We start from the raw sequence: 24544 nt of genomic DNA, 5'->3' as shown, positions 1-24544 counted from the left end.
AAACCCAAATCCCCAGGCCTGATGGGAAGCAGCTTAGCACCGGGAAATCTGTCAAGCGGACAAGTTCCTCTTCTTTGGAGACAATGGGGAGCTGGGGATGGCATGCCACCGCCCTGCCCCCGCCAGCACACCCCTACCTTTGCTGTAGTAGTGGGTCTGCGCGATCTCCAGGAGCCCGAAGATGCTGGCCATGCCGCCCAGGCCTGCGTGGGCGTACGACTGCTCCAGGCTGAGCACCGTGCACTTAAGCAGGTCCAACATTCCCTTGTACACCTTTCGACTGATCTCCTGCAGCAACAACCCAGGGGCTCGAGCTGGCAAAATCGCCTTTGGCGCCTGCACCCCCCTTCCCTGCCGATTCCACCTCCCAGCGCCCGGCACTGACCACGTCCGGGATGATGTCCTGCCGGGCGTCGTCCTCCGACTGCACCGCGCGGTTCAGCTTGCTCAGGACAAAGACCCGCAGCTGCTCGCTCTCCAGCAGCCGCCGCACCTTCTTCATGTTGAGCCAGCCCACTCCCTGGCCGTCCAGCACGCTGTGCACCACCTCCTTCAGGAACTGCTGGTTCTCACTGCGGGTTCCACACACCACTGCTGTGGTCACCGGCTCCTTCGCAGAGCATGCCCCTTTGGCCAGACTAGATGCCTGCCTCCAGGGGCGAAACGCAAAGCCAAGCGTGCAAATGTGCAAGTGCACTGCGTCCCCCAGCGCTCCAGACAGCCCGGTTTGCCCCGGCTCCCACCGCTGCTGCCTCACTCCCCTCAGCACCGCGAGCTGTGGCTGCTGCGTGGGGAAGGAGTCGGAACGGGAAGTGCTGGACCGGGCTGAGTTCGTCTGCCCAAATGAGAGCTTCCCTCCCACTCCTGAGCGCCCTCAAAGTTTGCTACAGGAATTGCTACCGCCATCCGAGAACTTTTAAAATGGCTCTGCCATTACCTGGAATTGCTGGATCGACCCTGGGGTGACGGAGGTTCTCTCTTCACTGTGGGGCTGTGTCTAATGACGGACGACTTCTGGTCCACCAAGGCCCTCCTGTTTCCTACAGCCAGGAAGGCAGGAATGAGAGCCATCACTACTGTAGCCCGGGAGCTGGGGTCCGCAAAGCTGTGGGCAGCCAGGTCCCACACCATCCCCTGGAGGGGCTGGGCGAGGATGGCAGTGGGCGTCACACAGGGGCAGAAACCAGCCATGACAATGTGGAGGAGGTGGGGATGGAGACTCGGGTCACTCCACATGCACCAGCAGCACGCCCCAGGGGCAAGCATGGGCGTCACGGGGAGGGCAAGCAGGTCATCACGTGATGCTGCTTGCTCCAGAGGAGGATGGCCCGCAGGCAGGCACAGAAGATGCTGGGAAAGAAGACCATGCACAGCTCACGGGCAAGACCCACCTTCACCACTCCCGGGGCCGGCTTCAGTAACAATCTCCATTAGAGTATTTAGCCCAAATACTGGGACACAAAATACACAATTAGTAGGTGCGCCACGATACCACAACCCCTGTAACCCTCGAGGGAGCTGCAGGCCAGATAGACAAAGCGTTCTCCCAAAGCTTGGTGCACGCCACCTGGGTTCTCAGGCCCCTCAGAGCTGGAAGCCCAGTGACCAGGAGACAACCAAGGCTCCAGGGAAGGCCGTCCCTAAGACCATGGCCTCTCAGAGCCAGGGGCAGGGTGAATGGACAGGGACCCTTCAGGTCCTGGACAGGCACATGCTGGGAGGGGACCACCGGTTTTCATGGAACCTCCAGCTCAGGGTCCAGAGGGCAGAGGCCCATCCTGCGGATGCTGTCGTGGGAAATGGGGTGGGGGGTGAGGATGGCGGGCGGGTGGAGTGACAAGTGCGGCAAATGAAGTGAAGCATCAGCATGCAATGGAAGCGTTCTAACTGTTCTCCTCGTCGGCTGTGTCAGGTGAAAGCCAGGGCCGCTACTGCCTTTCCGTCCCTCACCCGCTGAGCCTTGGGTGAGATCTCTCTGCTGGGCTCGCCAGCCCTGCACCACTGGCTCTAACGTCCTTTTGCCCATCTATCCTTGGGGCCCCCTCCCCAAGACTGTTCCTTAGATTTCTGACATTTTTAATCACTGGAAAGAAAGGTCAGTTAAAAAATACACAGAACAACTTCTCACTAAGCTTTCCACTGTGATTAAATATCTCAGCACAACATCCAGAGGAAACAAACAAAAGTCAGTAAATTCCAAAGAGCCCCTCCACCTGTCAGAGATCACTAATGCAAATCAAATCGGGTCTCAGCTGTCCCGAGAAGCCAACCAACACCACCTGGCTCACTCACAGGCCCTCAGCTGACATGAAGCCAAAGGAAGAGGCATTTTGACTCTATAAACACTGCCAGGCTCAAAAACCAAAATAAAACACATACACAGTGCCAGGCTCCTCACAACCACCCCATGGTGGGCAATGTCTCTGCAGGGGAGTTCACCAGTATGAACCTGGCAGATAACCGGCACTGGGCGATCCCTACGTTAGCTAAGCACCTCTGACAGTTCCCCCGGAAGCAGCAGCGACCCCACGGTTACCATGATCCTAAATGACAGCACAGGCTCTGCTCTTTAGCTACAAAGACAGATTCCATCTGAAAACCAGCGAAAGCCCCGATGTGCAGTGAGTGCCGTGAGAAGCAGTAGGAGGGGCAACACCGGGACTGAACAGGTCATCGCTCGCAGGGCTCCCGACGAGCACGCTCGGGCCTGAAGGGGGCGCCAGAGAAGCCCGGCCGGCAAGGGAGGGCAGCGGTTACCTTTCAGGCTGGGGAAGGGCGTGGTCTTCTCCCGGGCACCTTTGGTGGGCAGCGTGAGGTTAGAGAGACTGAAGCTGGTACTGTGGTTCCGATACAGGCTGCCTGTCGAGGGGAAGGTGTGAGAGCAATTGAGTTTGGGAGTAAAGAAGCGCAGCATTATGCTCTGATTACTAAATCGTCTTCACCTCCGTCCTCCCAAACGTAGCCCCTGTGCCTCCCATCCATCCCGGAAAGGGCCAGGTCTAACTCGGGGCAAACAAAGGGGCCACTGCCAAGACCGCTCCAAACCCAGCAACAATGTGGTCTGACTGCCTCCCACAGCAACATCCCCGTCACCCATCTACCGCTAATTTGGCATGACAGGCGGCAGTTAATGCGTTTCTGGTCTGAAGTGCGTGCTGTCCCTTCCTGGCTTCTGGGAACACTCACACGCACAATTACCCCCCTAGGCTGGCTTTCCCTGGTCCCAAGTCTGCCCCCAGCCTTTAACCAACTCCGTGCCTCACTTCTGGAAATATTCTCTGTGCACGCAAGTCAACCTCATTGTAGATTTCAAAGCATGTTCATGGAAAAGTCCTTCACCAGACAAAGATGAGATACATGCCCAAATCAAATTTGGCCAGCCTATTTCCACAAAATATATGCACAAGTGCATGACTTTTAATATACAGATAATTTTTAGTTGACTCGCTGTCTTAGCTGAAATAGACGGACACCTCCAGGTGTAAACACAGTGCTTAATCGGCCCCTGTGCTTCACTGACTTCCCCTGAAAACACCTCCCTGAACAGCCCCAAACGCTCTGACGTGGGGCTTGCAGACACCAGCCCAGCCCTACAGCACTACGAGGCTGTGGTTCCCAGGGGGTCCGCCGCAGCCGGGCCCTGCTGGAGAGGAAATGGGACAGAGGCGTGAGAGAGCTGAAGCACTTACTGGCGAAAGACATGATGCCCCCGAAGCCCTCGGTGCTGTTGTTGGAGATGGTGGAGGTGGGCGAGCTCGCTCGGGAGTCTGACTCTGCGTCCGAGTCGCTGGCCAGCTTCAGGCTGTTGGGCCGCAGCAGCTTCTGAGCCCTTGAATGCACAGTGGCACCTATGAGCCCCCGGCAGGGGCACCTGACCTTGGGCCTGCGGCCCGGGGCTACCCTGCAGGTCCCTCTGGGGATGGCGGGGCCGCAGAGCATCCAGGCTCTCGGGTTTCCTGACTGAGCCTCGCCCGGGGTCCACTGCAGGGAGGGCCTTCAGTCACCCATCTGGGAGGGGTCCCCAGGCTCTCACCGACTGCCACCGCCATGCTGGCTGAATCGGGGAGTGTAACTTTCCCCCTGGTCATCATCCTCTTCCTCAGGGGGAAAGCCATACTGGGGCTCGAAGTACGGGTTGTCATAGGCGCGCCGGCGCACTGACCCCTCTCCAGTTTCCATCTGACGCCTGTCCGTGTTCATTCTGCCAGCGCTGGGAGGCACGGCGGGCGGGGGCTTGGAGATGCCTCCTACTGCCGCCTTGTCACCCATCTCTGTCGGGTCAGCAGGCTCCTGCAGGCCACAGCAAATGGACAGTCGTCAGCGGGTGCCCAGGGGTGCCCTCCCACGTTCTCGGTTTGGCAGGGCCGAGCCAGACCTGTCATACTCCTGTCCTAAGGAATGTGTGAGAAAGATCTCTGGGACACCCCCGTTCCCTGTCCCCACAAACTACGTGAGGGGGGTCTCAGCTAATGCCTGAACAAAGCCCGATGACCTCCTTCTGAGGTCAAAACTACACAGTAGAGGCTCTAGGTCCCAAGGAGAGGAAGACAGGGAGAGCCTGAAGAAAGAAGCAGATGAAATCAATAGCTTCATCCCAGCTTTCCTAACAGGGGCGAGGCCCACGCCCCAGCCGTCCTCACGCACAGAGCTGGCTCCGTGGACGACGGTGCTGGGGCTGCTGCTGGCGGTGGTGCTGGAGCTAGAGCGCGGTGGGGGGTTGTCCTGCGAGTTCTCACTGTCGGGGCCGGGCTCCTCCACTTCCTTCTGGCTCTGCAGCTCCTCAATCTCCACCTCACTGGCGTCCCCCAGAGCCGCGTGGGTCGGAGGGTCCACATCTGCCGAAACCCGAGGGCGGCAGGTACAGGCCGCACCGTCCCAGGGCCCCACAGCCTGCCCGGGCCTGGCCCCGTTCCCCAAGGACACTTACTAGGGGTATCACCGTTGATGTCACATTTCATCATTTCACTGACAAAGTCACCGAGGGAGGAGTAAGAGGAGCTGGAGTCATCGTAATCCATGCTGTCACTGCCACTGCCGAGTGAGGGGCGCACACACAGAAGGACAGCAGGAGGAGGGCACGGGGGAAAGAACCAGCTGTCAGCGTCAGGGGAAACAGAGGGGCGCCCTTAACTGCAGGCCAGGGAACAACGTGAAATGAGGAAGCTAACACCCAGCCATCAACCAAAGCATAACGAAGGCTTCAAACGCTGGTGTCTAACTTCTGTGAGATTTTGCCATCGCGCTGCCTCAGGGCCAGTGAAAGCCTGTTGACCTCACACCACTGCCTTGCTGGCACACGGGACCGCTCACCTGTCGTCGGTAGGGTCAGAGTCAGAGTCACGCTCGGGCGGCACGCTCAGCGCCTCGGCCAGCTGGGAGTTGCTATCATAGACGCGATAGTGGATGGGCTGCAGCTGATGAGCATACCACTTTGGCTTGTCACCAATCAGGGCCGGATCAAACATGTCTACCCGAAGAAGAAAAAGGGTTAGGGTTAGCAATGGTGCCGGGGGCCGGCGGGGGTGGGGGGGGATGGGTGGTGGTTGTGGCTGGAAGCAAGCAAAACATAAAAGCAAGGTGGGAACAAGTCCAGAGCCAGAGAGGCATGGAAGGGGCAGGCCAAAGACGAGGAAGGGAAAGAAGCACAGGGAAGAGCCGTCAGGGGGGCGAAGGCCGAGGGCGGGGCAGCACAGCGGGCAGGGGACTCACTGTTGTGAATGCGCTGAAAGGCATAGTTGGTGGGGTTGAGGATCCATTCCCCAAAGTACTCCACCGCCTGAGTCCGGGCCAGTTTCTCGGCGAAAGGAGTCTGCCGGGGCCGCGAGGCTAGAAAGGAGCCCGCCTGGAAAGCCACCACAGGCCGAGGGAAGAGACGCAGGGTACGTGTGTGCATCTGAAAGCCCTGCAGCACGTTGGGGGAGTTGAAGAAACGGACCATGGCCACTCTGGGGAAGAAGGGGAGGCGAGATAATCCGAGTCCCACACCCTGCAGAGCGAGGACCCCTGCGACCCCGCGTCTCAGACCCCCTCCCCAAGCCATCAGCCTCCCAGACACCAAGGGGGGCGGCATCTTAGAGTCTTCAGTCCAGCCCTTAGCTGCCCGACAGTCTGAAGGACCATTCCTTCTCTTTGCTTTGACTAAGGTGGCAAATGCAACCCACCGTTACCCGTATTTTATGTGCGAAGAAACTCTGGCCCGGGGGCGGAGTCTGCCCCAGGCCGCGGGGTGAGGTGTGAGCGCAGCGCAGCTGAAAGCCCGGGACTGTCTGAGCTGCTCCGTCGGTACCTGGTTGCGACATCCACGGAATCCACGTCGTTGCCGTAGATGAGCGGGTTGAACTCGGTGGAGGGGGTGGACTGCAGGTCGCCAGAGGGCCTTCCCAAGAGCAGGGGGATCTCCTGGCCCTCGTGGAACTTTTCCAGATTGAGGATCGGCTGGGTGTTGAGACTCATGCTGGCGAGGGCCTGGGGAGCGACGAGAAATTCCTCACCAAGGGCAGAGGCCCGGGCCGCCAGCCCATCTCATCGCCTGGGAAAGGGCCTGCCTCTTGGAAATGAGGATCTAAATGTTTTAACCTTTAGAAAATAATGTGAATTATGCGGATCTTTGGCTTCAGCCAACCTGGCTCAGGGTAAGTTGATCAAATTCAGGGCAATAGTTTTCACATTTTTTTTAGCCATGAAATCTTGTTTTTTTCCGTTGAAATCTACGCGGAAACGTGAACAAGTGAAGCGTCAGCTTCTCTGAAGGACACAAGGAACCCAGAGCCTCACGTGTTCGGTGCTGGCAGCCTGAGTCAACCCCTCAGAGACTCTGTGGGGCACTGCGGAACCCCTGGTCTAGGTCAGCAAGCTTCTGCAACGTTACTGGGCATAGATTTCACCGGGGGGCGGGGGGGTTGCTGTTAAAATGCAGATTCTGACTCTGGAGTCAGAAGACAGGGGTGATTCTGCAAGCCTACCACACCTGCCCAGGGGAGGCTGGAGCTGCTGGCCCGCGGACCACACTTCGAGTAGCAGAGGTAGGAACGCAGGGGCGATGAGCCCGAGGACCATAGCTCTACGGCCCTTCAAAGTACAGTTCCATACACCACTGCATCAGTCACACTACAGCAATCACCAGGAACGAAAACGGGCGAAGGAAAAGAGCCACAGAACTTTCTGCACTTGGGAGCCTTGCCAGGCTGCAGTAACAAGGTATCACGTTACATCTGGCAGCGGTGAAGCAAGTGAGAGGGACGATACAAAATGACCCACTTAAATCCACGCAGGGGGATCATCCAGGTGCTGCTAAGCAACTCAGACAACTAGAGAGAGATTCCCGAGGACCCTTCAAACGAGAGCAGGGGTTCCTAAGGGACAGAGCACTCTACTGGTGGTCCTCTGCAACCCACACGGCAGGCAGAGGAGCAGGGCCTTGGCAGGCTTTACCTTCAGACACTGTGCTCGGCATGCCATGCAGGGGAAGAAGAAAGTCAGTCAGTGAAAAATGCATCGAAGGGGTTACTCAAAGGAAGGGATTTTTGAAGAAGGGATTCTACAGGGACCTGGGGATCGATTTAAGAGAAAAACATTAAAAAGCCGGATTGTCCTCACTCCCTCCTAATAAGGTGAAGAGGATCCAAGGCCACAGAGAGCAGCAGACGTGCCAAGAAGCTGAAAGTGAAGGGTGTTTCACGCAGCACGGGAAGCATCGAGAGTGAGAGGCTACACAACAGGCAGAGGGAATCTGAACAGCCCTTCTGAGACTCGCCCTGCCCCGGGGTTACCCTGCCCCTGACGCCCAGCCAAGGCGAGGGCTATCGACACAACGATGACAATGTCCAGAGGGAGAGTGGCTCCTACATCAGCCGCCTGCCTGCGACCGTCCTGCAGCAGCAGCCGCTCCCCTTCCTTTTCTCCGCTCTTCACCCACCTGCTTTAGATGCTTCTTCAGCTCTAAGGACTCTGGTTCCGGCAGGACGGGGAGCACTTCTGCGTTGGTGGGGGCAACCACCTGCACCGGAGGAAGCACACGAGGCGTGACCTTGGAGTCGATTGCTCAGGAGTTTCTCTTACACAAGGGTGAGGGAAAAGACTAGGAGGCTGTATATATAATATTATCGTAGGTATGTGAACACATACATTACATACCAGCATGTATGAGATACACATTCACATGTGTATGTCATATACATACACGCCTGAAAGGGAATATACCCAAATGTTATCGGTGACTCTCTACATAGTAGGATTATGTTTTTTATTTACCTCCTTATACTTTCTTGTATTTTCTACAATTCTTATAACGAACATATAAAAGGGCTCCCCACCGAAGTCTGTATTCACACTATTGAATGTTAACACATGTTTTTGAAAGTCTGTACTGAAAGACAGTTTCTCACTAGAAACTACAACTGAAGGAAACCAGGAGCTGATCCACAGCACATGTAACCGTCCAGCCAGCACGACTGCCCTGCTGCTCTGGGACGCGGGGAGAACTTCATTCTGGCAACACTACCTCTTGTCATTCTCAGAGTCCTAAAAAGGGCTTTAAACACAATAGTCTCACCCTGACTGGTGTAGCTCAGTGGATTGAGCACGGGCTGCGAACCAAAGCATCGCAGGTTCGATTCCCAGTCAGGGCACATGCCTGGGTTACAGGCCATGACCTGCAGCAACCGCACATTGATGTTTCTCTCTCTCTTTCTCCCTCCCTTCCCTCTCTAAAAATAAATAAATAAAATCTTTAAAACAAACAAACAAACAAAAAAACAATAGTCTCAGTGCGTCACACCGCAGAGATCACCCCCGACTCAGGACCTTCCTGGGAGTAATCCGGAAAAACCGGACACCACCCCGCTGCAGCCCCACCACGGCTCGGCCGAGAACTCACCCTGCTGCTGTCCAGATCCACCAGCCACACGTCATCAGGCATTTTGAAGTCCAGTTTATAGAGGAAGAAGCTGGCGGGCACCCCGATGATGTACGGGGTTGGAGCCAAGAGCAGCTGGGGAAAGGATGAAGAGGGAAAGAAACAAAACTGAGACCTACTGTGACCATTTTTTCAAAGCAGAGTTTTTCCAGATAAAGGAACAATCCCTTTTCTAAACCCCTTGAAGATAGATATAGATGTGTTTCAAAATTTAGAATTTTTCAGATTTCAGAAAAATGTACATAATACCTGCAGTGCTGCAGCCAGCAGCCTGGAATCATGAACATTCACCGGGTAAGTAAACACCACCAATAGCACAGGCTTTACCACCAGGTCAGTTCAACTCAGGTCAGATTTGCAGACAAGTCGGTGGTGACAGGGGACTGGGGACCAGAACTGATTTATAGCTTCTCAGGGCACTGAGCCTTCCCCCCCAGAGCTGGACAGAGTTAGTGACAAAGGCAGAAGACATCTTGAGACTCACCTGCTCTGCCGACGCCATGCAGGTGGGCAGCAGGGGGATAACAGGAAACATGTACTCCAGGGGGTAGATCATGGCCACAAACGCCATCACAGACATGGAGAGGGCATTGTAGTCTCGGGACTGTAGCACCACCTGCCACAGGTCATGAGGGTCACTCAGCCGCATAAACAAGGTTTACGAGAAAACAGCTTCCAACACAACAGTTTCACTTCTTTCACCTTGCCTGGGTCTCCGGGTGCTTAGTTTCCACCATCATCCCCGCTTTGCACCCCACTCTGCCCACCCCCCCCAATCCAAGCACTGTTGAGGTCTTCCCCTGAGTCACTCTCTACGTTCCTGGTTCTTGCGCCCCCAATCCCAGGACCACTCACCAGGACAGAACTACTGATATTTCCAGAGAATTTGGTCAGTACAGTTAAAGATAATTAAACTGAAGGGCAAACCCTCTGAATACCTCCCACACAATACTATCTTAGTATAGTATAGATAGTATTCTTAAGATAGTTGAACTATCTTAGTTCAACATGCACCTACCGAGTAGGTGCTATACACTATACACCTAGCATCATACGACCTCCTGGAGACAAAAAGATGAAAGAGATACAATCTCTGTCCTCCAAGAGCTCGTGGCTTGGCCTCTGCCATACTTCAAAGCTTGAGGAAGGTCTAGAAAGCTGGTCCTCTCACCTTGTGCTCTAACAGGATGCAGGTGAGCACTTGAAGGCAGGCATCCACGCCCAGAAGTTCCAAGGGCAGGTGCAGTGGGAAATCCACCAGGCTGAATCGAGAGGGGTCTGGAAGTGCAAAGGTCAGAGCTTGCTGCAGCTCCTGGGGTAGGACCTCGATGTCTACTCGCTTCTGCCCCGAGACGGGTACTGGGGAGCGCAGCAATCGATAGATCCAGGCCTCGATCTCTCGGAGGTCGTGCAGAAGGGCACTGGACTTCTCCTCCACTAGCAATGCCCCAGTGAAGATGCGCCACATGGTGTCCCTGAGGAGCAGAGGGCGGGAAACAGACGCCTAAGTACCAGGAGCTGATGCCCCACGGCAACCCACTGTAAGCGGGGAGGGTGTAATGGTGACGGTTGGAAAAGCCCGCCCTTTGGGCTCAGCTGGGCCCACAGGGTAAGTACAAGAGTGAGAACAAGTAGAAAAATGTACGCATCGTTCTGCCTGTCATGAAGCATGGGTTCCTCAGCACCGGTCCAAACACAACTACAGTAGGGAGGCCAACTCAGCAGCAGTCTTTTGCTTAGTAACAACTAATGTAAAGTGCTTAGGAAGGTCTGGAAAACTTCAGGCCTTAGAGAAATCTCCTGTGCCCCTTGCAGACCAATTGCACCTCGTCTCGTAAATGCATCCCCCGCCCCCCCCGCCGTCTCCTGAGTGCCAGCGGCAAACCGCACCTTTGGATGCCTCGAGGGATGCCCAGCTTCTTGCCCAGCAGTCGCTCGCTGCAGCAGTCCACCAGGCGCTTGAGGGTGTACAGACACTCCCGGAAGGTGGAGAAGAAGGGGTAGTGGCTGAGCACGCAGAGGGACGTCAGAGTGCTGTTGCGGGAACGGCTCCCCGCCTTGGCCCGGTGCTTCCCCCGAGGGGACTGGTTCACATCAGGGGTGGAGCCGGCGCTGGGAGGCTGCAGGGACAAGCCGCTCTCCGAGCCCTCGGTGCCCGCCTCTTCTGGGGCACAGGTGGCCCGGGGTCCTTCCTTCCCACGGGACCCTGCCCCAGCCTCCCCCTTTTCCTTAGGCATTCGCTTCTGGAAGGAGCGGTAGAAGTTAACACAGATGCCATAACGCGTGACCCCCGTGTCCTTGTCCGTGAGGGTGAAGACAAAAGAGGTGTCATCCCGCAGGCTCATGCGCCGCTGCCGCACACTCAGGCAGCCCTCCGGCTGGCAGAAGAACACGACGTCCGGGGGCAGGGGAAACTCGGCATGGTCCTCCAGCGGGTACCGCCGCAGCAACTCGGGAGTCTGGGCCACGCTATCACTGCTCGGGTGCCTGAAGGACACGGAGACCAACTCAGCAGCCTGGGGGCTGGGATGCTCTATCAAATCTTACCATGGTCAACAAATAAAGTCCAATGTGCTATTTTGGATCAAGTAACTAACTCAGGACCTTGGAAAACATGGGTGCTGCTTGCTACATTTAGCTGGTTGTCTAAGTGAGGCCTGTGCTGTTATAAAGACATCTATCCTGAAGAGAGAGAAAAATTTCGACAATGAAATGATCACTCACACCTTTTCAAGGTGTGTTAACTAATCAATCACCAAAAGAACATATGTAGGTAGAGAAGGAACAAAATGTACTTTTCTTTTTTATAAAACAAGGACACTGGGGCATACAATGTACATTTGCTCAAGAACACAAAGATGCTCGTTAAGAGGAGAATTCTGCCCTGGCTGGTTTGGCTCAGTGGACTGAGTGCCAGCCTGTGAACCAAAGGGTCATGGTTCCATTCCCAGTCAGGGCACGTGCCTGGGTTGCAGGCCAGGTCCCCAGAGGGGGCTCGAGAGAGGCAACCACACACTGACGTTTCTCTCCCTCTCCCTCCCTTCTTCTAAAAGTAAATAAATAAAATCTTAAACAAACAGAGTTCTGCTCCATCTCTGTTTCTCCAGCTGCTACTCTGAATCCCCCTGACTGTGCTGTTTTCGCTAGTGGCACCACTCACGCGCCCATCAGAGTCAAATACAGGAAGAACGAGACCTGCGACTGAATGCGGAAATGGAGGGGGGAACAACTGTGTGGCTACCCCAGAAGACAAGACAAAAATCACTCTCTTCTTGGTTACCTGGCACCTACGATCACTAGATAATCAAGTAACCGAGGACAGAACTTCTTCTTCTGCACCATGGTTCCAACACATCAGTTCATCTCAGAGAGGCTGCAGGGCACCCAGCAAGAAGTCGGCGTTCCCAGGAGTAGTCAGTCCTCTTGTTATCTGAAAATCCAAGTCTAACAGAAAAAAAGTACCGATAAGATCCACTGCTCTGCCTAAGGGACACAGCCCTGCCAGCTTCGTCCCAGCCAGGGGCACGGGACAGAAGGTCTTCCAATTCTGCGCTACAGACGGGAGAACCCGACACTTGCCCCAGCCCAGCGTTCAGTCCAGGCTTCTGTGCTCACAGAGTCAGATGACAAGAAGGATAAATAACGGCTCACTTCCCATCCCTACAAACCGGTTCATTCTCAGGCTTGCCTGGGGGCTCCATTTCTGAAAACACAGGCCCAGCAAAGCCTAATCTGGACTCAGTCATTACGATACCAAAAATTAAGTTACTTTCAGGACCGCTCCAGGGTGCATCAGGATCAAACCAGACTCTCTAATCAGCACTAATCTGCACTCCTAGCTCTAGATGGAAACGTCACTGTTTTCTGTTCCAATATTCTGCATCCAGCTTGATGTGAAACTACCATATAGACTATACAGTTAATTGCTCTCAGACAATCACAGCTGACTATGTTACCCTGTGCAATCTCAAATTAAGAATATCTGTGACCCAATTGCTTTATTTAAACCATTTTTCTTCCCTCTGCAAGCAAAAAAGGGACCCAGTGGCTACTGCTACTAGCTCTGCCCTTGGTGCTGAATCATAGTCTTTCTCCTCTATTTCGGTCCCAGCACTGGAATCAATAACACAGCACATGCAGACAGGGCCTTGTCCTTCTGTAGCTTACAAAGACTGGGCACAAGATGCAGAAATAACAAGATTTCTCCAAGGGCAGCGAGAGGTGCTCAGAGGAATTTCTAAACTAGAATCCAAAAATTAGGAAAAGCTTACAGGGTCTTAATTATAGTTTTTTTTTCCTGTTGGGTCTCCCATACACTTCTGTAATAAAATGTTTCACTCTACCTCAGGATGATTTTCAGTGCTTCCAGAATTCCACCTCTGTGCCCTGCACATGGCCACACTGAGACCTCATTCACTCTACACAGAGAATCCCCTTACACTGCACACACTCCCACACCAGCCCCTTTTTCGTCACTGCATGCGTGCCCACAAACACATATACACTTCCTGTATGCTTAAGGCCCTATCTGGTACAGATAATGACTAGAAGAAGTTCTATCTTTTTTCTCCCCTGCTTAATAATAAGAGAAGTGTTGCAACACCTCTCAAATCCTCAAAATACTGCTTCCTCCTTTCCCTTACTCCCAATAGAGGACCAGCAGGTAACAGGATTCAGTGTTATCTCCATAGCTACTCTGGCTCCCAGTACTATTTATAGCCGAGCCACAGTCCCTCCCCTGCGTGGTGACCTCAGAGTGCTAGCAGCTGCTACTCCAGAGCCGGCCAGGGCACGTAACAATCCACTCTCCTTGGATCTAAAGACATCTCTTCCACTGACAGCACCTGCTCATTATTAGGTTATCTTCTCCCCATCTGTCTTTTCTTTGCACTTTGTCCTAATTCTGGAGTTGGACAGCGATATCTCCTTTCCCCGCAACCAACACCAAGTGCTCGGGTATGCTGTAGACTCATTTCTAGGCATTACCGCCCTCCAGGAAGTCCTCTGATCCTCTCCTCTGCTACAGAAAAATGCAGAAGGTGGGGCACCGTTACAGAGCTGACCTGAGCTCTTCCCAGTCAGAATGAGGAGAGCAGCAGAACTGAAACGGGAGGGGGTAAAAGCATAACTCGTTCTATGAAGAATTATGCGGACAATGCCTCAGGTCAGAGCCAAAGTACAGTCAGTCTTCACTTGATGCCACCAGGTTCTGCAACTTTAAATGAAACAGCATATAGCAAAACCCATTTTACCACAGGTTAACTGACATTAACAAGAGTTAAATTCCTAAGGCATCTCATCAACATTATAACTAAACAATGTCGAACAAAACGACATTATTTGAGGACCTGCTGTACCTTAAAATAAAACAGAATTTATAGGGCCAAGCCCAAGACTAAGCCTTGAAATTTATATGTACACTGAAGATCAGGAACCCTTTCCTGCCAAAGTCTCAAAGATCACACCTGCAGCATCTTCTGCTAATGTAGTAGGCATCAGGCCTCCAGCAGTGGGATCCCAGCCCCTCACCACCGAGAATCACTTCCTAAAAATCAAGTCATTACCATACTCCACAGAACTCATCTCCCTCCAGAGTCACAAGGATCCTGACATCTTGTGAGTGTTCTAGCTACTAGCAGCGGGATGGATTTCTAGCCACAGTTCCTAGCTCATCAACAGCGCTGCCTTTGGCTATTCAGATTGCAGAAATAACGAAGGCTTTTCTTCCCATGCTCTCCCCTACTCACGGATCCTCTACCACCACCTATAACTCACACTCTGCCTTCATCTCCACCCAAGCTCAGATTCCACCTCCTGCCTCAACCATATTTACTAACACGGAGCTCCTGGTTCCTCGGTCATACATTCCAAAGGCATCAGGCTCAAAACGCATACCAGTCTTCTGGAGTCCTGCATCACCCTCCACGCCATCCAGACGCAGATTTGCAACCCACAGGCCTTTCTTTAAGTCACCGCTGTCTTTTCAGCCTACATCCAACCCTATGAATTCGCCCTTCTTTAAGGGCAGAATTTCATAGTAAAACCACAGGAACCGGAGAGCGATATGACATCTTTGCTGACGTGAGCACAAAAGGCTCTTTATCTTCCTCTCCCTCCCCAGACAGTGACCTTGCAAGCACATCAACACAGGCTGGGTCCAGCATGGGAGAGAACAGAGAGCAATGAGGCAAGCAATAGGCAGGGCTGGGAAGGAGGGGAGGGCAGAAAAAGGAGGAAGAATTTCGAGATGCACGAGGATGTGAGGATGCGGAGGGAAGCAGTTGCAGGAAAGGTTAAACGGTGTCTCCACTCACTAACACGCCAATTTTGAAACACCAAAGTAAAAACAAATATTTTAAAGAACCAAACGTAGTTCTTCAACCCGTAACCAAAAATACGGCGCACAGGCACACGGACACACACGCGCGCGCGCCAGGTGCCATCGCGGGTGGGCCCTTGGGCTGGACAGCTCTGCCCGCCCCCTCACCTGCTGGACAGTTCTCCACCGCCTCCGCCCCGGAACCAGTGCCGCCCGCCCGCCCGCCCGCCCGCACCGCAAGAACAGAGCCCAGCAGCGGGGAGCTGAGCCCGGTGCAGTAGCCCGCACCCCCTCGGCGACTCGCCCCCACTTCGGGCCCCGCCCCTTCTGTGCAGACCCCTTACTCGCTCTCAAGACCCCACGCGCCCTGACGTTCCTTTAGGGCCTCCTGAGACCTCCTTCCTCCTGGAGCTCCTGCTTCCCCTCCGAGCCCGTTTTTCTCCTAAGAGCCCCGTCCCAAATACCCTTCCATGGCCCCCAGTGGACCGGACCTTCCTACCTCCTGAGCTTCGGGGGACCGGCCAAGCCCGGCCGGTTGTCCCCCGGCAGCAGTGTCCCTCGCTCCCCGGCGTGGGGCCAGTTCCGCGTCTGCACCGGGATGGGAGGGGGGGCCCCCCCGCGTACCGCTCCGACCGGCTGAGGGGAGGGTGAGGAGGGTGGTGGGCCCTACCATTCACCACCGCAGGGGTAGAGGGTGGCACCAAGCCGAACGCTGAAAGGTGGAGCAGACCTCAGGAGAGAGGCGGTTACGCACACACCTATAGGAGTGGGAGTGGGAACGCGATGGGGAGCGCAGGGCCAGCCCAGCGCCACTGCGTGCCAAGGTTGCGCAAACAGGTTTTAATTCGACATGGTAATAGAGCCTATTCCGACGAAGTGTGGACTAGCTGGGAAGCTACTTCTCAGGGTAAACTGCTCCTGAGTTCCTGATCCGCCCCCGCGCGCGCGCGCGCGCACACACACACACACACACACACACACCTCTCACCTCTCTCCCCCCGCACACGGCTTGGAAGTGCCCAGCCGCTCGTGCTGGAAAGCCGTCTGCCCGGCAGTGGAGCCTACCAATTCAGTGGGGGCGGGGGGATAGAAGCCGGAAGACGCGGCGCGGTATCACCTACACCGGGGAGCGCCGAGGGAAGGGGGCGTGAGCGGTGCCGCGGTGCCCGCTGGGAAATAGAGTCCGGTCCCCCTGAGAGGCCCAACCCCAGGCTGGGCGGCCTCTCCCTGGCTTCCCGGGACCTTTCTTCCTGTCCCTTGGTCTGGGGACCAGAACGAACACAGGCGCTTAGCTGAAATGCTAGTTTTGAAAATTCAACACCCCTTTCCCCACAGAAAGACAACTTGACCATCTGCCCCCATCGTGAAAGGGGAAGGGGGTATGGCCATTTCATGGACCCTCGTGGTGAATGGGGCTAGTAGAAGCAGGCGGCACTTGGACTTGTCTCCCTCCTCTGAGCCTCGAGGTGAACGTAAAGGACACAGGCTTCCCTCCTCTGTGGCCGTTTCCCCACCCCCAATCCAGAAATTGTTTCTCTCATTCTGTATTCATTTTGGTCTTCTTGTACAAACAGTACCAGTCCGACCTATCACACAGACAGCCTCGAGGCATTTGTGGCCAAGCCGCAGAGTGACAGTGGAGAATTTCTCGTGGGGCCCCGTGGGGAAGACAGGAAGTGGTGGAGGCAGCATCGGCAGCGCCCTGGAGAACCGAGTGCAAAGTGGCCCCAGGTTCATTCGTTTGGTGGGTCTGTATAGTGTTCAGGGGAACGAGCCTGTGTGGAGGGGAAAGGGCTCCGAGGGCAGACTCACATGAGGGTGGTGGAGCCCAGCTTTGGCAGGACCCCCCATGCCCAGCAGCCACAAACTCCCAACCCTTTGACTCTCCTTTAATGCCACGTGAGGATCTCCTCCGCCCAGCTCCCGGGAACGTTTGCCCTACTCAGTCTGTTCCACCTCTAGGAGGCAGCCACGGGCCTCCGCCAGCCCAGAAAACAAAAGATAAAGGGGAAGGACAGTCACTCGTGCACATCCCAGATCTCAGAGAGCAGCGGGGGGAGCTTTTTGTCCTGCAGGCGCAAGGCAAACACTTGCTCTGAGTGGACGCTGCTCAGTGTCCGGAGGCTCACCAGCTTCATTAGCATCCGTGGGAACATCAGTCGGTCCTGGGGGTGGAGGACGAGTACAGACTTTGTCTCTCCCCAGGGAAGGGGGGCGAGGGCAGGGGAGTTATGGGAGAGGCAGAGAACTGTGTACACCAGGGGTGTCATATTCATTTTCATGGCGGGGGGGGCACATCAGCCTCGAGGTCGCCGTCAAAGGGCCGAATGTAATTTTAGGACTGTGTAAATGTAACTACTCCTTAACTAGGGGCAAGGAGCTCCGTAGCGCTGCCACCAGGTAGAAACAAGGTGTGGGCCGGATAAAACAAGGTGGAGGGTGGGATTCAGCTGGAAGGCCTCATGTGTGCCACCTGTGGTCTACACGGTGCAAGCTGAGGGGGATTCCTGAAGGGAGAGTCGGTATGTCCGGGAACGAGCCTGTGTGGAGGGGAAAGGGCTCCGAGGGCAGACTCACATGAGGGTGGTGGATGGAGACGTAGGCATGCAGGGCCTCCACGTAGGTGTGCTGCAGCCTCTCTACTTGGAGCTGATCCTGCACATTGGGCCGGTCTATAGTTCACCAACAGAGTTGAGGAGCAAGTCTGGCCAGGGTCAGTTTCATACCCCAAATCACAACCAAACATGGGAACATGTCCCACCCTACCTCTCCCACCCGAAAGGAGCACAGACAGCTATGCGGTGCCTGTGCCATGGGGCAGGCAGCCCTCCTTAGTTGGGGTCTCTTGCTCATTTTCCCTCTTGCCCCTCCTCCGCACCTGCAGAAAAGATGCTGATGGCAATGAGCAAAGCAAACTCGGCATCATTGAGTTGCAGCTCATTCATGGCTCTGGAGAACTCGAAGATGGGGTTGATGAACTCCACCTGTAGCCCTGGGGAGGAAGAATGGGAGGCTGGGTATGTGGCAGGAGTGGCAGGAACTTCCTTCTCTCCTTCAGCTCCACAACTTAGAGAGCGGCTATGCTAGCAACTCAGTGAGAAGTCTCTAGAGCTCTGTTCTGTAACCTTGGGCAATTTTTTTAACATCTCTAGGTCTCATCTGTTAAATGGGAATCGTATCTGAAGTTATAAGACTGTTATAATCGCTAAATGATAAAGCACTCAGCACTATGCCTGGAACATAGGAGGTGCTGAATTAAATGATAATAATCATTCTGTTATTCTTATTAAAATTATCCGTTATTCTTGAGGGCCCCATTACTAGAAATAGAAGCAACTCATTTTTGTTTAAAAAAAACTTTTTCACGGGCAATTGGCCTTACTTATTTGAACACTGGAGATACATTTCATGTTTCATATCCTGGGGGCACTTAACAATGTGGTTGAAGGTGTGGATTGTTTTGCCAGACCGCCTGGGTTTGGGTCCCGGCTTTACCATTTACTAGGCTGTGTGACCTTGGGTAAATTATTTAACCTCTCTGAGCCTTGGTGTTCCCATCTGTAAAGTGGAGATAATAGCACCTATCTCATACTAGTCCCTAGAATAAATAATGTGTGGCACATACGGTAACTCCTCTATAAGTGCTTGTTAAATAAATAATACAAAATTTAAAAATAGAACCACTCTTCTTGATGAGGAGACTGATGTCCAACAAAGCACAACCTGAAGTCAGGATCTCCAGACAACACTTGTCCCACACACACTGTCAAAGCCGCCCACCCTAGGCCCTGCCCTAGGCTTTCTCGGATTTCTTCTAGCGAACATCTGCTAACTTTTCCATTCGAGGTTTCTTGATTACTCACTTCCTGTGCTTTCACCCTGACATTTATCAAGCGTGTGTTGATTCATTTAATGGACAAGCCCCATTTTATAAAGCATTTGTTGGTGAGGTTTTGAGCCTCGAATTGTGCTGAAGAGCCTACATGTAGAGAAGGGACGAGGAGGTTCTCGAGTTGGGCGGTGCACTGGATGGGGTCTGGCACTGCTCTGCTAAGTGAGCACCGGCAAGGCCATCAGCCCACATCCTCAGTCACGTAGGGGGAAGGAGAGCGAAGCGGAGAGCGCCCCTGTCCCTTCTCCCCGAGACCTCACTGACACAAGGACAAGTGAAAGGCAAAGATGACATCAAACTGCTTACGGCAATGAATCTATAAATAGGTCCAGGTGCAGAGGACCCAAGCCTGCAAGTGCTGAAGGAACACACACAACAGAGTGGGAAGGGTTCGGACAGGAGGACGTTATGAAGGAGAAGGACTGGGATAATAACCACTTGAGGGAAGATGGTTTGGTAGAGAGAGGGGGCAGGGCTGGGCTTTTAACGATGGAAACAGTCATTAAATTGCCCTTATTAGGTGCCTGTGCATTCTGGCAGTGCACAGAAGGCAAAAGGTGTCAACGCAGTCCCCCCGTGCCCCACAGTAACGGGAGGCCTTCCAGAAGTTCACTGGGCAGCCTATGTTGGCCAGTGAGAGGCACTTGAGCTGGCCTGAGTCACCAGACAGCAGAGAAGGCTCCATGAGCTCTGCGCTGGAAAGCGGGACCTCCCAACCCCAAGAGTGGAGTCATCAGCCATCATCAGCCATGTTTTACAAACCCACTCCCTCAGTGGTTAGGCTACTCAGCCCCTGTGGAGCCTCTCAGTTCCAGTCCGTCCAACGCCCCCCACCTTCCAGTCTGTCCTAATGCCACTCCCATAACACAAACATTACCAGCAACTGAATGTGAGGAAGCCAGCGCTGCTGAGCCTGCAAGCAAGCATCAGCTGGAGAGTGGCCATGGGAACAAATTTCTGGAGAAAATACTCCAAGTACAGGTCAGGGATAGAAGCCGCCACTCTCATCTTAAAGCCGCCCCACTGGGCATCTCTGCTGTGTATCAGCGGCAGGCCCACGGCTCTTCAGGAAGAGCGAGTGAAGAATGGGGGGTTAGTCCACGTGATCCTTGAAGAGCATGTCTGAGAAAGATTCCCTCGCTATTGACTTAGCGTAATTGCTTGGTGAGGTTGTTTTCGAGCTATTTTTCCTAGCTGCGAAATCTTTTCTTCAAGCTAGCATTTGCAGAAGCATGATCTATAACGTGGATTTAAGTGGAGCTTCTTGTCTGGCTCCATTTAAAGTGAGAGTGCAGGACATTCCCGTGACTCCTTGTTTCTTCTCTAAGGTGAGACTTCTACGGAACCCCTCCCTCAGGTTCCCAGGAACACAGTTTGAGAACCACTGGCCTGAGGCGACAGAGGACAGGAGCAACGTTCCAACTTTCTGTCTTGGAGAACCAGGTGAAGCCTTCCCTTTACAGCCACCCAAACCTTGGGCCGATGGCTCTAGAGGCCCCAGGACGAAAAGTGCCCATCCGTCCAATCCTGTCCCTTTGTGACCTCCGTTCTCACCTGCTTTGGCAAAGTCTTCCCGGTTATAACTGAAATCCTTGAGGAAGGTGATGCTCTCACTCCCAGGGTTATACCTCCGCGATGTCTCCAGAAGCATCACCTGAACACAAGCAGCAGACCTCAGACAGGGACGTGGTAGGCTGGTCTCGGCGGCCTAGGGCGCCTTCGAAGGAAGGTCCCTGCTTCCCAGGGGGTCTGGCTCCCCAGCTGGCCGTCTGGAGACCCTTCCCAAAGACAACCCTGCTCTGGTGCTCCCTTCACCCCTCAGCCCTGCCAGCCACCTCGATCGCAGAGGTCTTCAGCAGGGCGATCTGGTCCTCCCGGCTGAGCTGCAGGAAGCCGGGCAGCTGTTTGGCAAAGTCAACGATCTCCTGCACGGACACGATGGCCAGCTCGGTGAAGTGGGCGAAGCGCTGCTGCCGCGCCTCCCTGCTCTGGGGGTCTGGCGCCATGGGCCAAGGCTGCTCGGAAGGGCAAGCGGGGGAGAAACAAGCCACTCTGAGCCGGACGTCCAGAGGCCGCCTGGCAGTCTGGGCACAGCCACCTCTCCCCAGCTCCCTCGGGTACCGTGACTCGAAGCCGGTCGGAGAAGGAGCGCCTGTGACACTGTTGCTGGGCAGCCACCAGCTTCTCAATCATGCCCCGTTGCTCTGGGCTGAGCTGGGGCAGGACTTGGGCAGGTGAGGATGCCCTTGGGGGCATGGACATGGCTTGAGCCTGTTCCTCCTCTTGCCGCTTCAGTTTCTTCAGTCGGATCTGTTCTTCCGACAGGACACCTAAGGACGGGCCAGACGTGAGGAGGGAAGAGGAAGGGGTGGCAGGAAGCAAGGATGGGCCCGGGGGGTAGTTTGAGGCTCCAGAAAAGCAGAGATCACTGGGTAAGAGCAGAGCGTTTAATCCACGTTTAGGGACCATGTAGGAAGGTCTGGTAGACTCAGTGGCCAGTCTGCCCTCACACCCTGGCTCCCACTCACCCCCTTTTTCCCATCAGCTCCTTCCCGGCTCCTGTCCTCAGGTACTCACACTCCTCTCGCATGCCAGCCTGGCGGCATTTGCGAAGGCGACACTCCTGGCACTTGCGACGCATGTAGGTGTCCATGGGGCAGTGGCCCCCGCTGTGGCAGATGTACTGCGCCCCTTTGATGACACTGCGGCGGAAGAATCCTTTGCAGCCCTCACAGCTCAGCACGTTGTAGTGGAAGCCAGAGGCCTTGTCCCCGCACACACTGCACAGCTCATTCCCCAGCATTTTGGGGGCTGGCCCCTTTTTCCGCTTCTGTGGACGGAGCTCTGGACACAGGGAAGTGCATTAATGTTCTTTTCTAAGAAACAAGCTTGGCGCCCAGCTGGCCACCGCCCTGAGCACTCAGGGACCTTCACGCCTTTTCAACATGCAGTCCAGCCTCTCTATTATAAGAAAGTAGCTCTTGTAGGCCAAGTGCTATTTATTGTATCCCAGGTACTGTCTCAGCCCTTTCTATGTACTATCCCTGACAGCGGCGATAAGTGATGGCTACTCTTACCATTTCTGCTTTATGAATAAGGAAACAGAGGCTTAGAAAGGCCTAAGGTAGAGCCAGAGCTCACACTCAGATCACTCAGGTCTAGTCGACCCCAAAGCCTTGGCAATGAAACATGATTTTTTTATGGTAAAGAGCCCCGAAAGTCCTGACCTGGTAGCTCAGTTGGTTAAAGCATCATCCCAATATGCCAAGGTTGCAGGCTCAATTCTCGGTCAGGGCACATACAAGAATCAACCAATGAATGCATCAATAAGTGGAACAACAAATAGGTCTTTCTCCACCCTACCCTTCTTCTCTTTCTAAAATCCATTAAAAAAAAAGAACCCCAAGATACTCCTTCCAGATCCAGGGAGCCCCTACCTCCCCCAAGTCCAGCAGCTCCTCACCTGTTGACTCTGGAGGGGCCTCCACTGCAGGGAGCAGGGCTGTGGGCTTGGCTGCGTCCAGCCCCACCCCCAAAGTGCCCCCGGCTGATTGGGGCATGCTGGCTTCCTCGCTGAGGATGCAGTTGCTGCCTCTCAGCGCCTGGCTGCTTGCATCCTGTGCATCTGGTTTCCACAGCTCCACTGCAGAGTCTGAGCCCAGAAAGAGGCACAAGGCGGGTCTCGGGTCTTCCCCCTCCACTTCCCCAGGTCCTGGTTGGGAAACTGTAAACTTATCTCCACCCATAGAGGGCAGCAAAACACCAGCTCAGGCTTTCGGACCCTGGAGTCTGTATGGACTCTAGGGCTAGTGGCTTGTTAATTCCTTGCATCTCAACGCCTTAAATGAAAATGTTAACCTTTGCCCCTTGGGGGGCTGACATACATCTGTTTCAGAGATCAGACAGAACTCCTCAGAGCCAGAGCTGCGTAAGCACTGGACACGCCAACCCTCCCCAGCAGCAAGCCCAGATTAAGAAGGACCCGCAGGTGCCCGCAAGGGCTGGGCACCAGAGTCTGGGCAGAAGGAGGCAAGGATGCCTCTAGACCACTCTCCAGGGGAGGGTGGAAGGAAGGTAGTGAAGGAGGCTGATGACTGTGGGTGGGGAGGAGCCGGGGTCCCGACTGAGGGGACAGGGCTGGAGTGGAGAAGCTTACCAGGAGGAACATCAGGCGCAGGGGCCTCCAGCCACAAGGACATCTCTTCCCGGAGCCCTGGACATTCCCAAGGGCCTGTCCTGCAGGAACAACCCAGGTTATACTGGTTCAGAAGTGGGCTCCTTCCTTCTCAGCACTCAGGCGTGCTGAGATATATATATGATAAATGATATATATAAAATCAGTCTATGCTGAGGCTTCACATGCCTTCCTCACAGCACCCCTGTGGAGTCAGGACTATTCTGTTGCCCATTTTACAGATGAGAAAACTGACTTTCAAAGAGATTAAGTAAACTGCCTTTGGCTACACCGTTAGGCAGCGGCAGAGCCAAGATTCCAACTCCGGTCTCTCTGAGCTCTCGGCCGCGATGACACATTTTTCCAGAGGGCCCTTCTCCGGGCCGTCAGGGGACGTGTGGGTACCTCTGCCCTGGTTCTGTCAGAGCTCCTTCCGCCGCACCCCAGCACTGGGGACAGCTGAGGTTGGGCAGAGCCAGGACATGGCACCGAGGCTTGCTCCACCCAGTGACATATGCTGCCTGTTAGGTAGCCGTGCTCCCGCCACTTCCCAGGATCCCCACACAAACCCGGGGCCTCTGAGAGTTGCCCCAGTCCACTTACAGGCCCTCCTCCCTCACAGCCCCTCGGGTGTTATCCTCCAACCTAAACAGGCTCCTGTCGCTGCCCAGGCTTCCATCACCACCACCTTCCCTCATTTCTCCCCAGGGAGACCCTTTCTAAGGTCCACAGGACACCCGCACCCCACGCCAACCCCATGCACCACACATACACACACAAGTGCCCCAGGCCAGTGCTGAGGAGCAGACCCACCGAATGCCCAGGCCACCAGGCTTCCCTGCTGGGGCAGTGTCTGGAGCCCCCTTGCTGAGAGAGGAGGGCGGTGCAGTCCCTGTCCAGAGGCCTTGGAGGTGGCGGGGAAGCCGGAGCTGAGCGAGACAGGGGCTGGAGCCCCAGGCAAGTAATACGGGGAAAGGCTGAGAGGAGGGACTGCCCAGGGGTCGGGTCACTGCTCCTTCCTGCCAGGCAGACCGGGAGTCAGCTGGAGCCGGCAGACTGGAGCCCCGGCCTCCTCACCCCCGCCCACTGGGCAGCTTCCCCACCATGCTGACTCCTCCCCAACCCGCCACCCCCTCAGCCCAGCGCCGTCCCTGCCCCCCTACCCCAACCACAGCAGTCGCATTTCCCTGTGGACCAGCCCAGTTCCACGTCTCCCCTTCCTCTCCTCACCCAGGCTGCTCTTAC

The 24544-nt window shown here is 54.9% G+C and overlaps 2 protein-coding genes across 50 annotated transcripts in view; both read right to left on the bottom strand.

Moving 5' to 3' along the window:
• MADD (MAP kinase activating death domain) overlaps positions 1-16324 on the bottom strand; it is a 40407-nt gene extending 24083 nt beyond the window's left edge. For 9 of the 44 annotated variants that reach the window (XM_045825670.1, XM_045825675.1, XM_045825673.1 and 6 more), the window contains exons 1-19: positions 15733-16171; positions 12195-12358; positions 10805-11401; positions 10086-10389; positions 9399-9530; positions 8876-8989; positions 7916-7996; positions 6287-6465; positions 5710-5945; positions 5311-5467; positions 4928-5031; positions 4645-4835; positions 4034-4290; positions 3690-3829; positions 2758-2859; positions 1392-1451; positions 938-1040; positions 386-572; positions 138-288 (exon numbers count right to left, since the gene is read on the bottom strand). In XM_045825670.1, the coding sequence (XP_045681626.1) occupies positions 138-288; positions 386-572; positions 938-1040; positions 1392-1451; positions 2758-2859; positions 3690-3829; positions 4034-4290; positions 4645-4835; positions 4928-5031; positions 5311-5467; positions 5710-5945; positions 6287-6465; positions 7916-7996; positions 8876-8989; positions 9399-9530; positions 10086-10389; positions 10805-11401; positions 12195-12256 (3157 nt within the window). In that variant the 5' untranslated portion in view covers positions 12257-12358; positions 15733-16171. Of the gene's footprint in view, positions 1-137; positions 289-385; positions 573-937; positions 1041-1391; positions 1452-2757; positions 2860-3689; positions 3830-4033; positions 4291-4644; positions 4836-4927; positions 5032-5310; positions 5468-5709; positions 5946-6286; positions 6466-7915; positions 7997-8875; positions 8990-9398; positions 9531-10085; positions 10390-10804; positions 11402-12194; positions 12359-15732; positions 16173-16221 lie in introns of those variants that run through there. The other 35 variants (XM_045825689.1, XM_045825694.1, XM_045825712.1 and 32 more) reach the window with 9 other exon arrangements.
• A 782-nt stretch (positions 16325-17106) lies between these two features.
• On the bottom strand, positions 17107-24544 carry NR1H3 (nuclear receptor subfamily 1 group H member 3). 6 transcript variants are annotated; one of them, XM_045825719.1, is made up of 11 exons: positions 24530-24544; positions 24113-24318; positions 23282-23361; positions 22589-22837; positions 21703-21969; positions 21247-21455; positions 20961-21140; positions 20680-20779; positions 18112-18225; positions 17811-17905; positions 17107-17398 (listed from the first exon to the last, which is right to left on the bottom strand). In XM_045825719.1, exons 3-11 carry the CDS (start codon positions 23322-23324, stop codon positions 17252-17254), a joined length of 1404 nt encoding a protein of 467 aa, XP_045681675.1. In that variant the 5' UTR covers positions 23325-23361; positions 24113-24318; positions 24530-24544; the 3' UTR covers positions 17107-17251. The 6 variants fall into 6 exon arrangements, with proteins under 6 accessions (XP_045681675.1, XP_045681671.1, XP_045681677.1 ...); XM_045825715.1 differs by lacking the exon at positions 24530-24544 and adding an exon at positions 24463-24527 and having other exon boundaries at positions 24113-24244; XM_045825721.1 differs by lacking the exon at positions 24530-24544 and adding an exon at positions 24463-24527 and having other exon boundaries at positions 23282-23356; positions 24113-24244.

Source organism: Phyllostomus hastatus, unplaced genomic scaffold (genome assembly GCF_019186645.2).
Source record: "Phyllostomus hastatus isolate PE091 unplaced genomic scaffold, TTU_PhHast_1.1 phas_scaffold_585, whole genome shotgun sequence".
In the NCBI taxonomy this organism is placed as follows: domain Eukaryota; kingdom Metazoa; phylum Chordata; class Mammalia; order Chiroptera; family Phyllostomidae; genus Phyllostomus; species Phyllostomus hastatus.
Note: the sequence above shows the minus strand (reverse complement) of the source record. Positions and strands in the feature narration are given on the sequence as shown.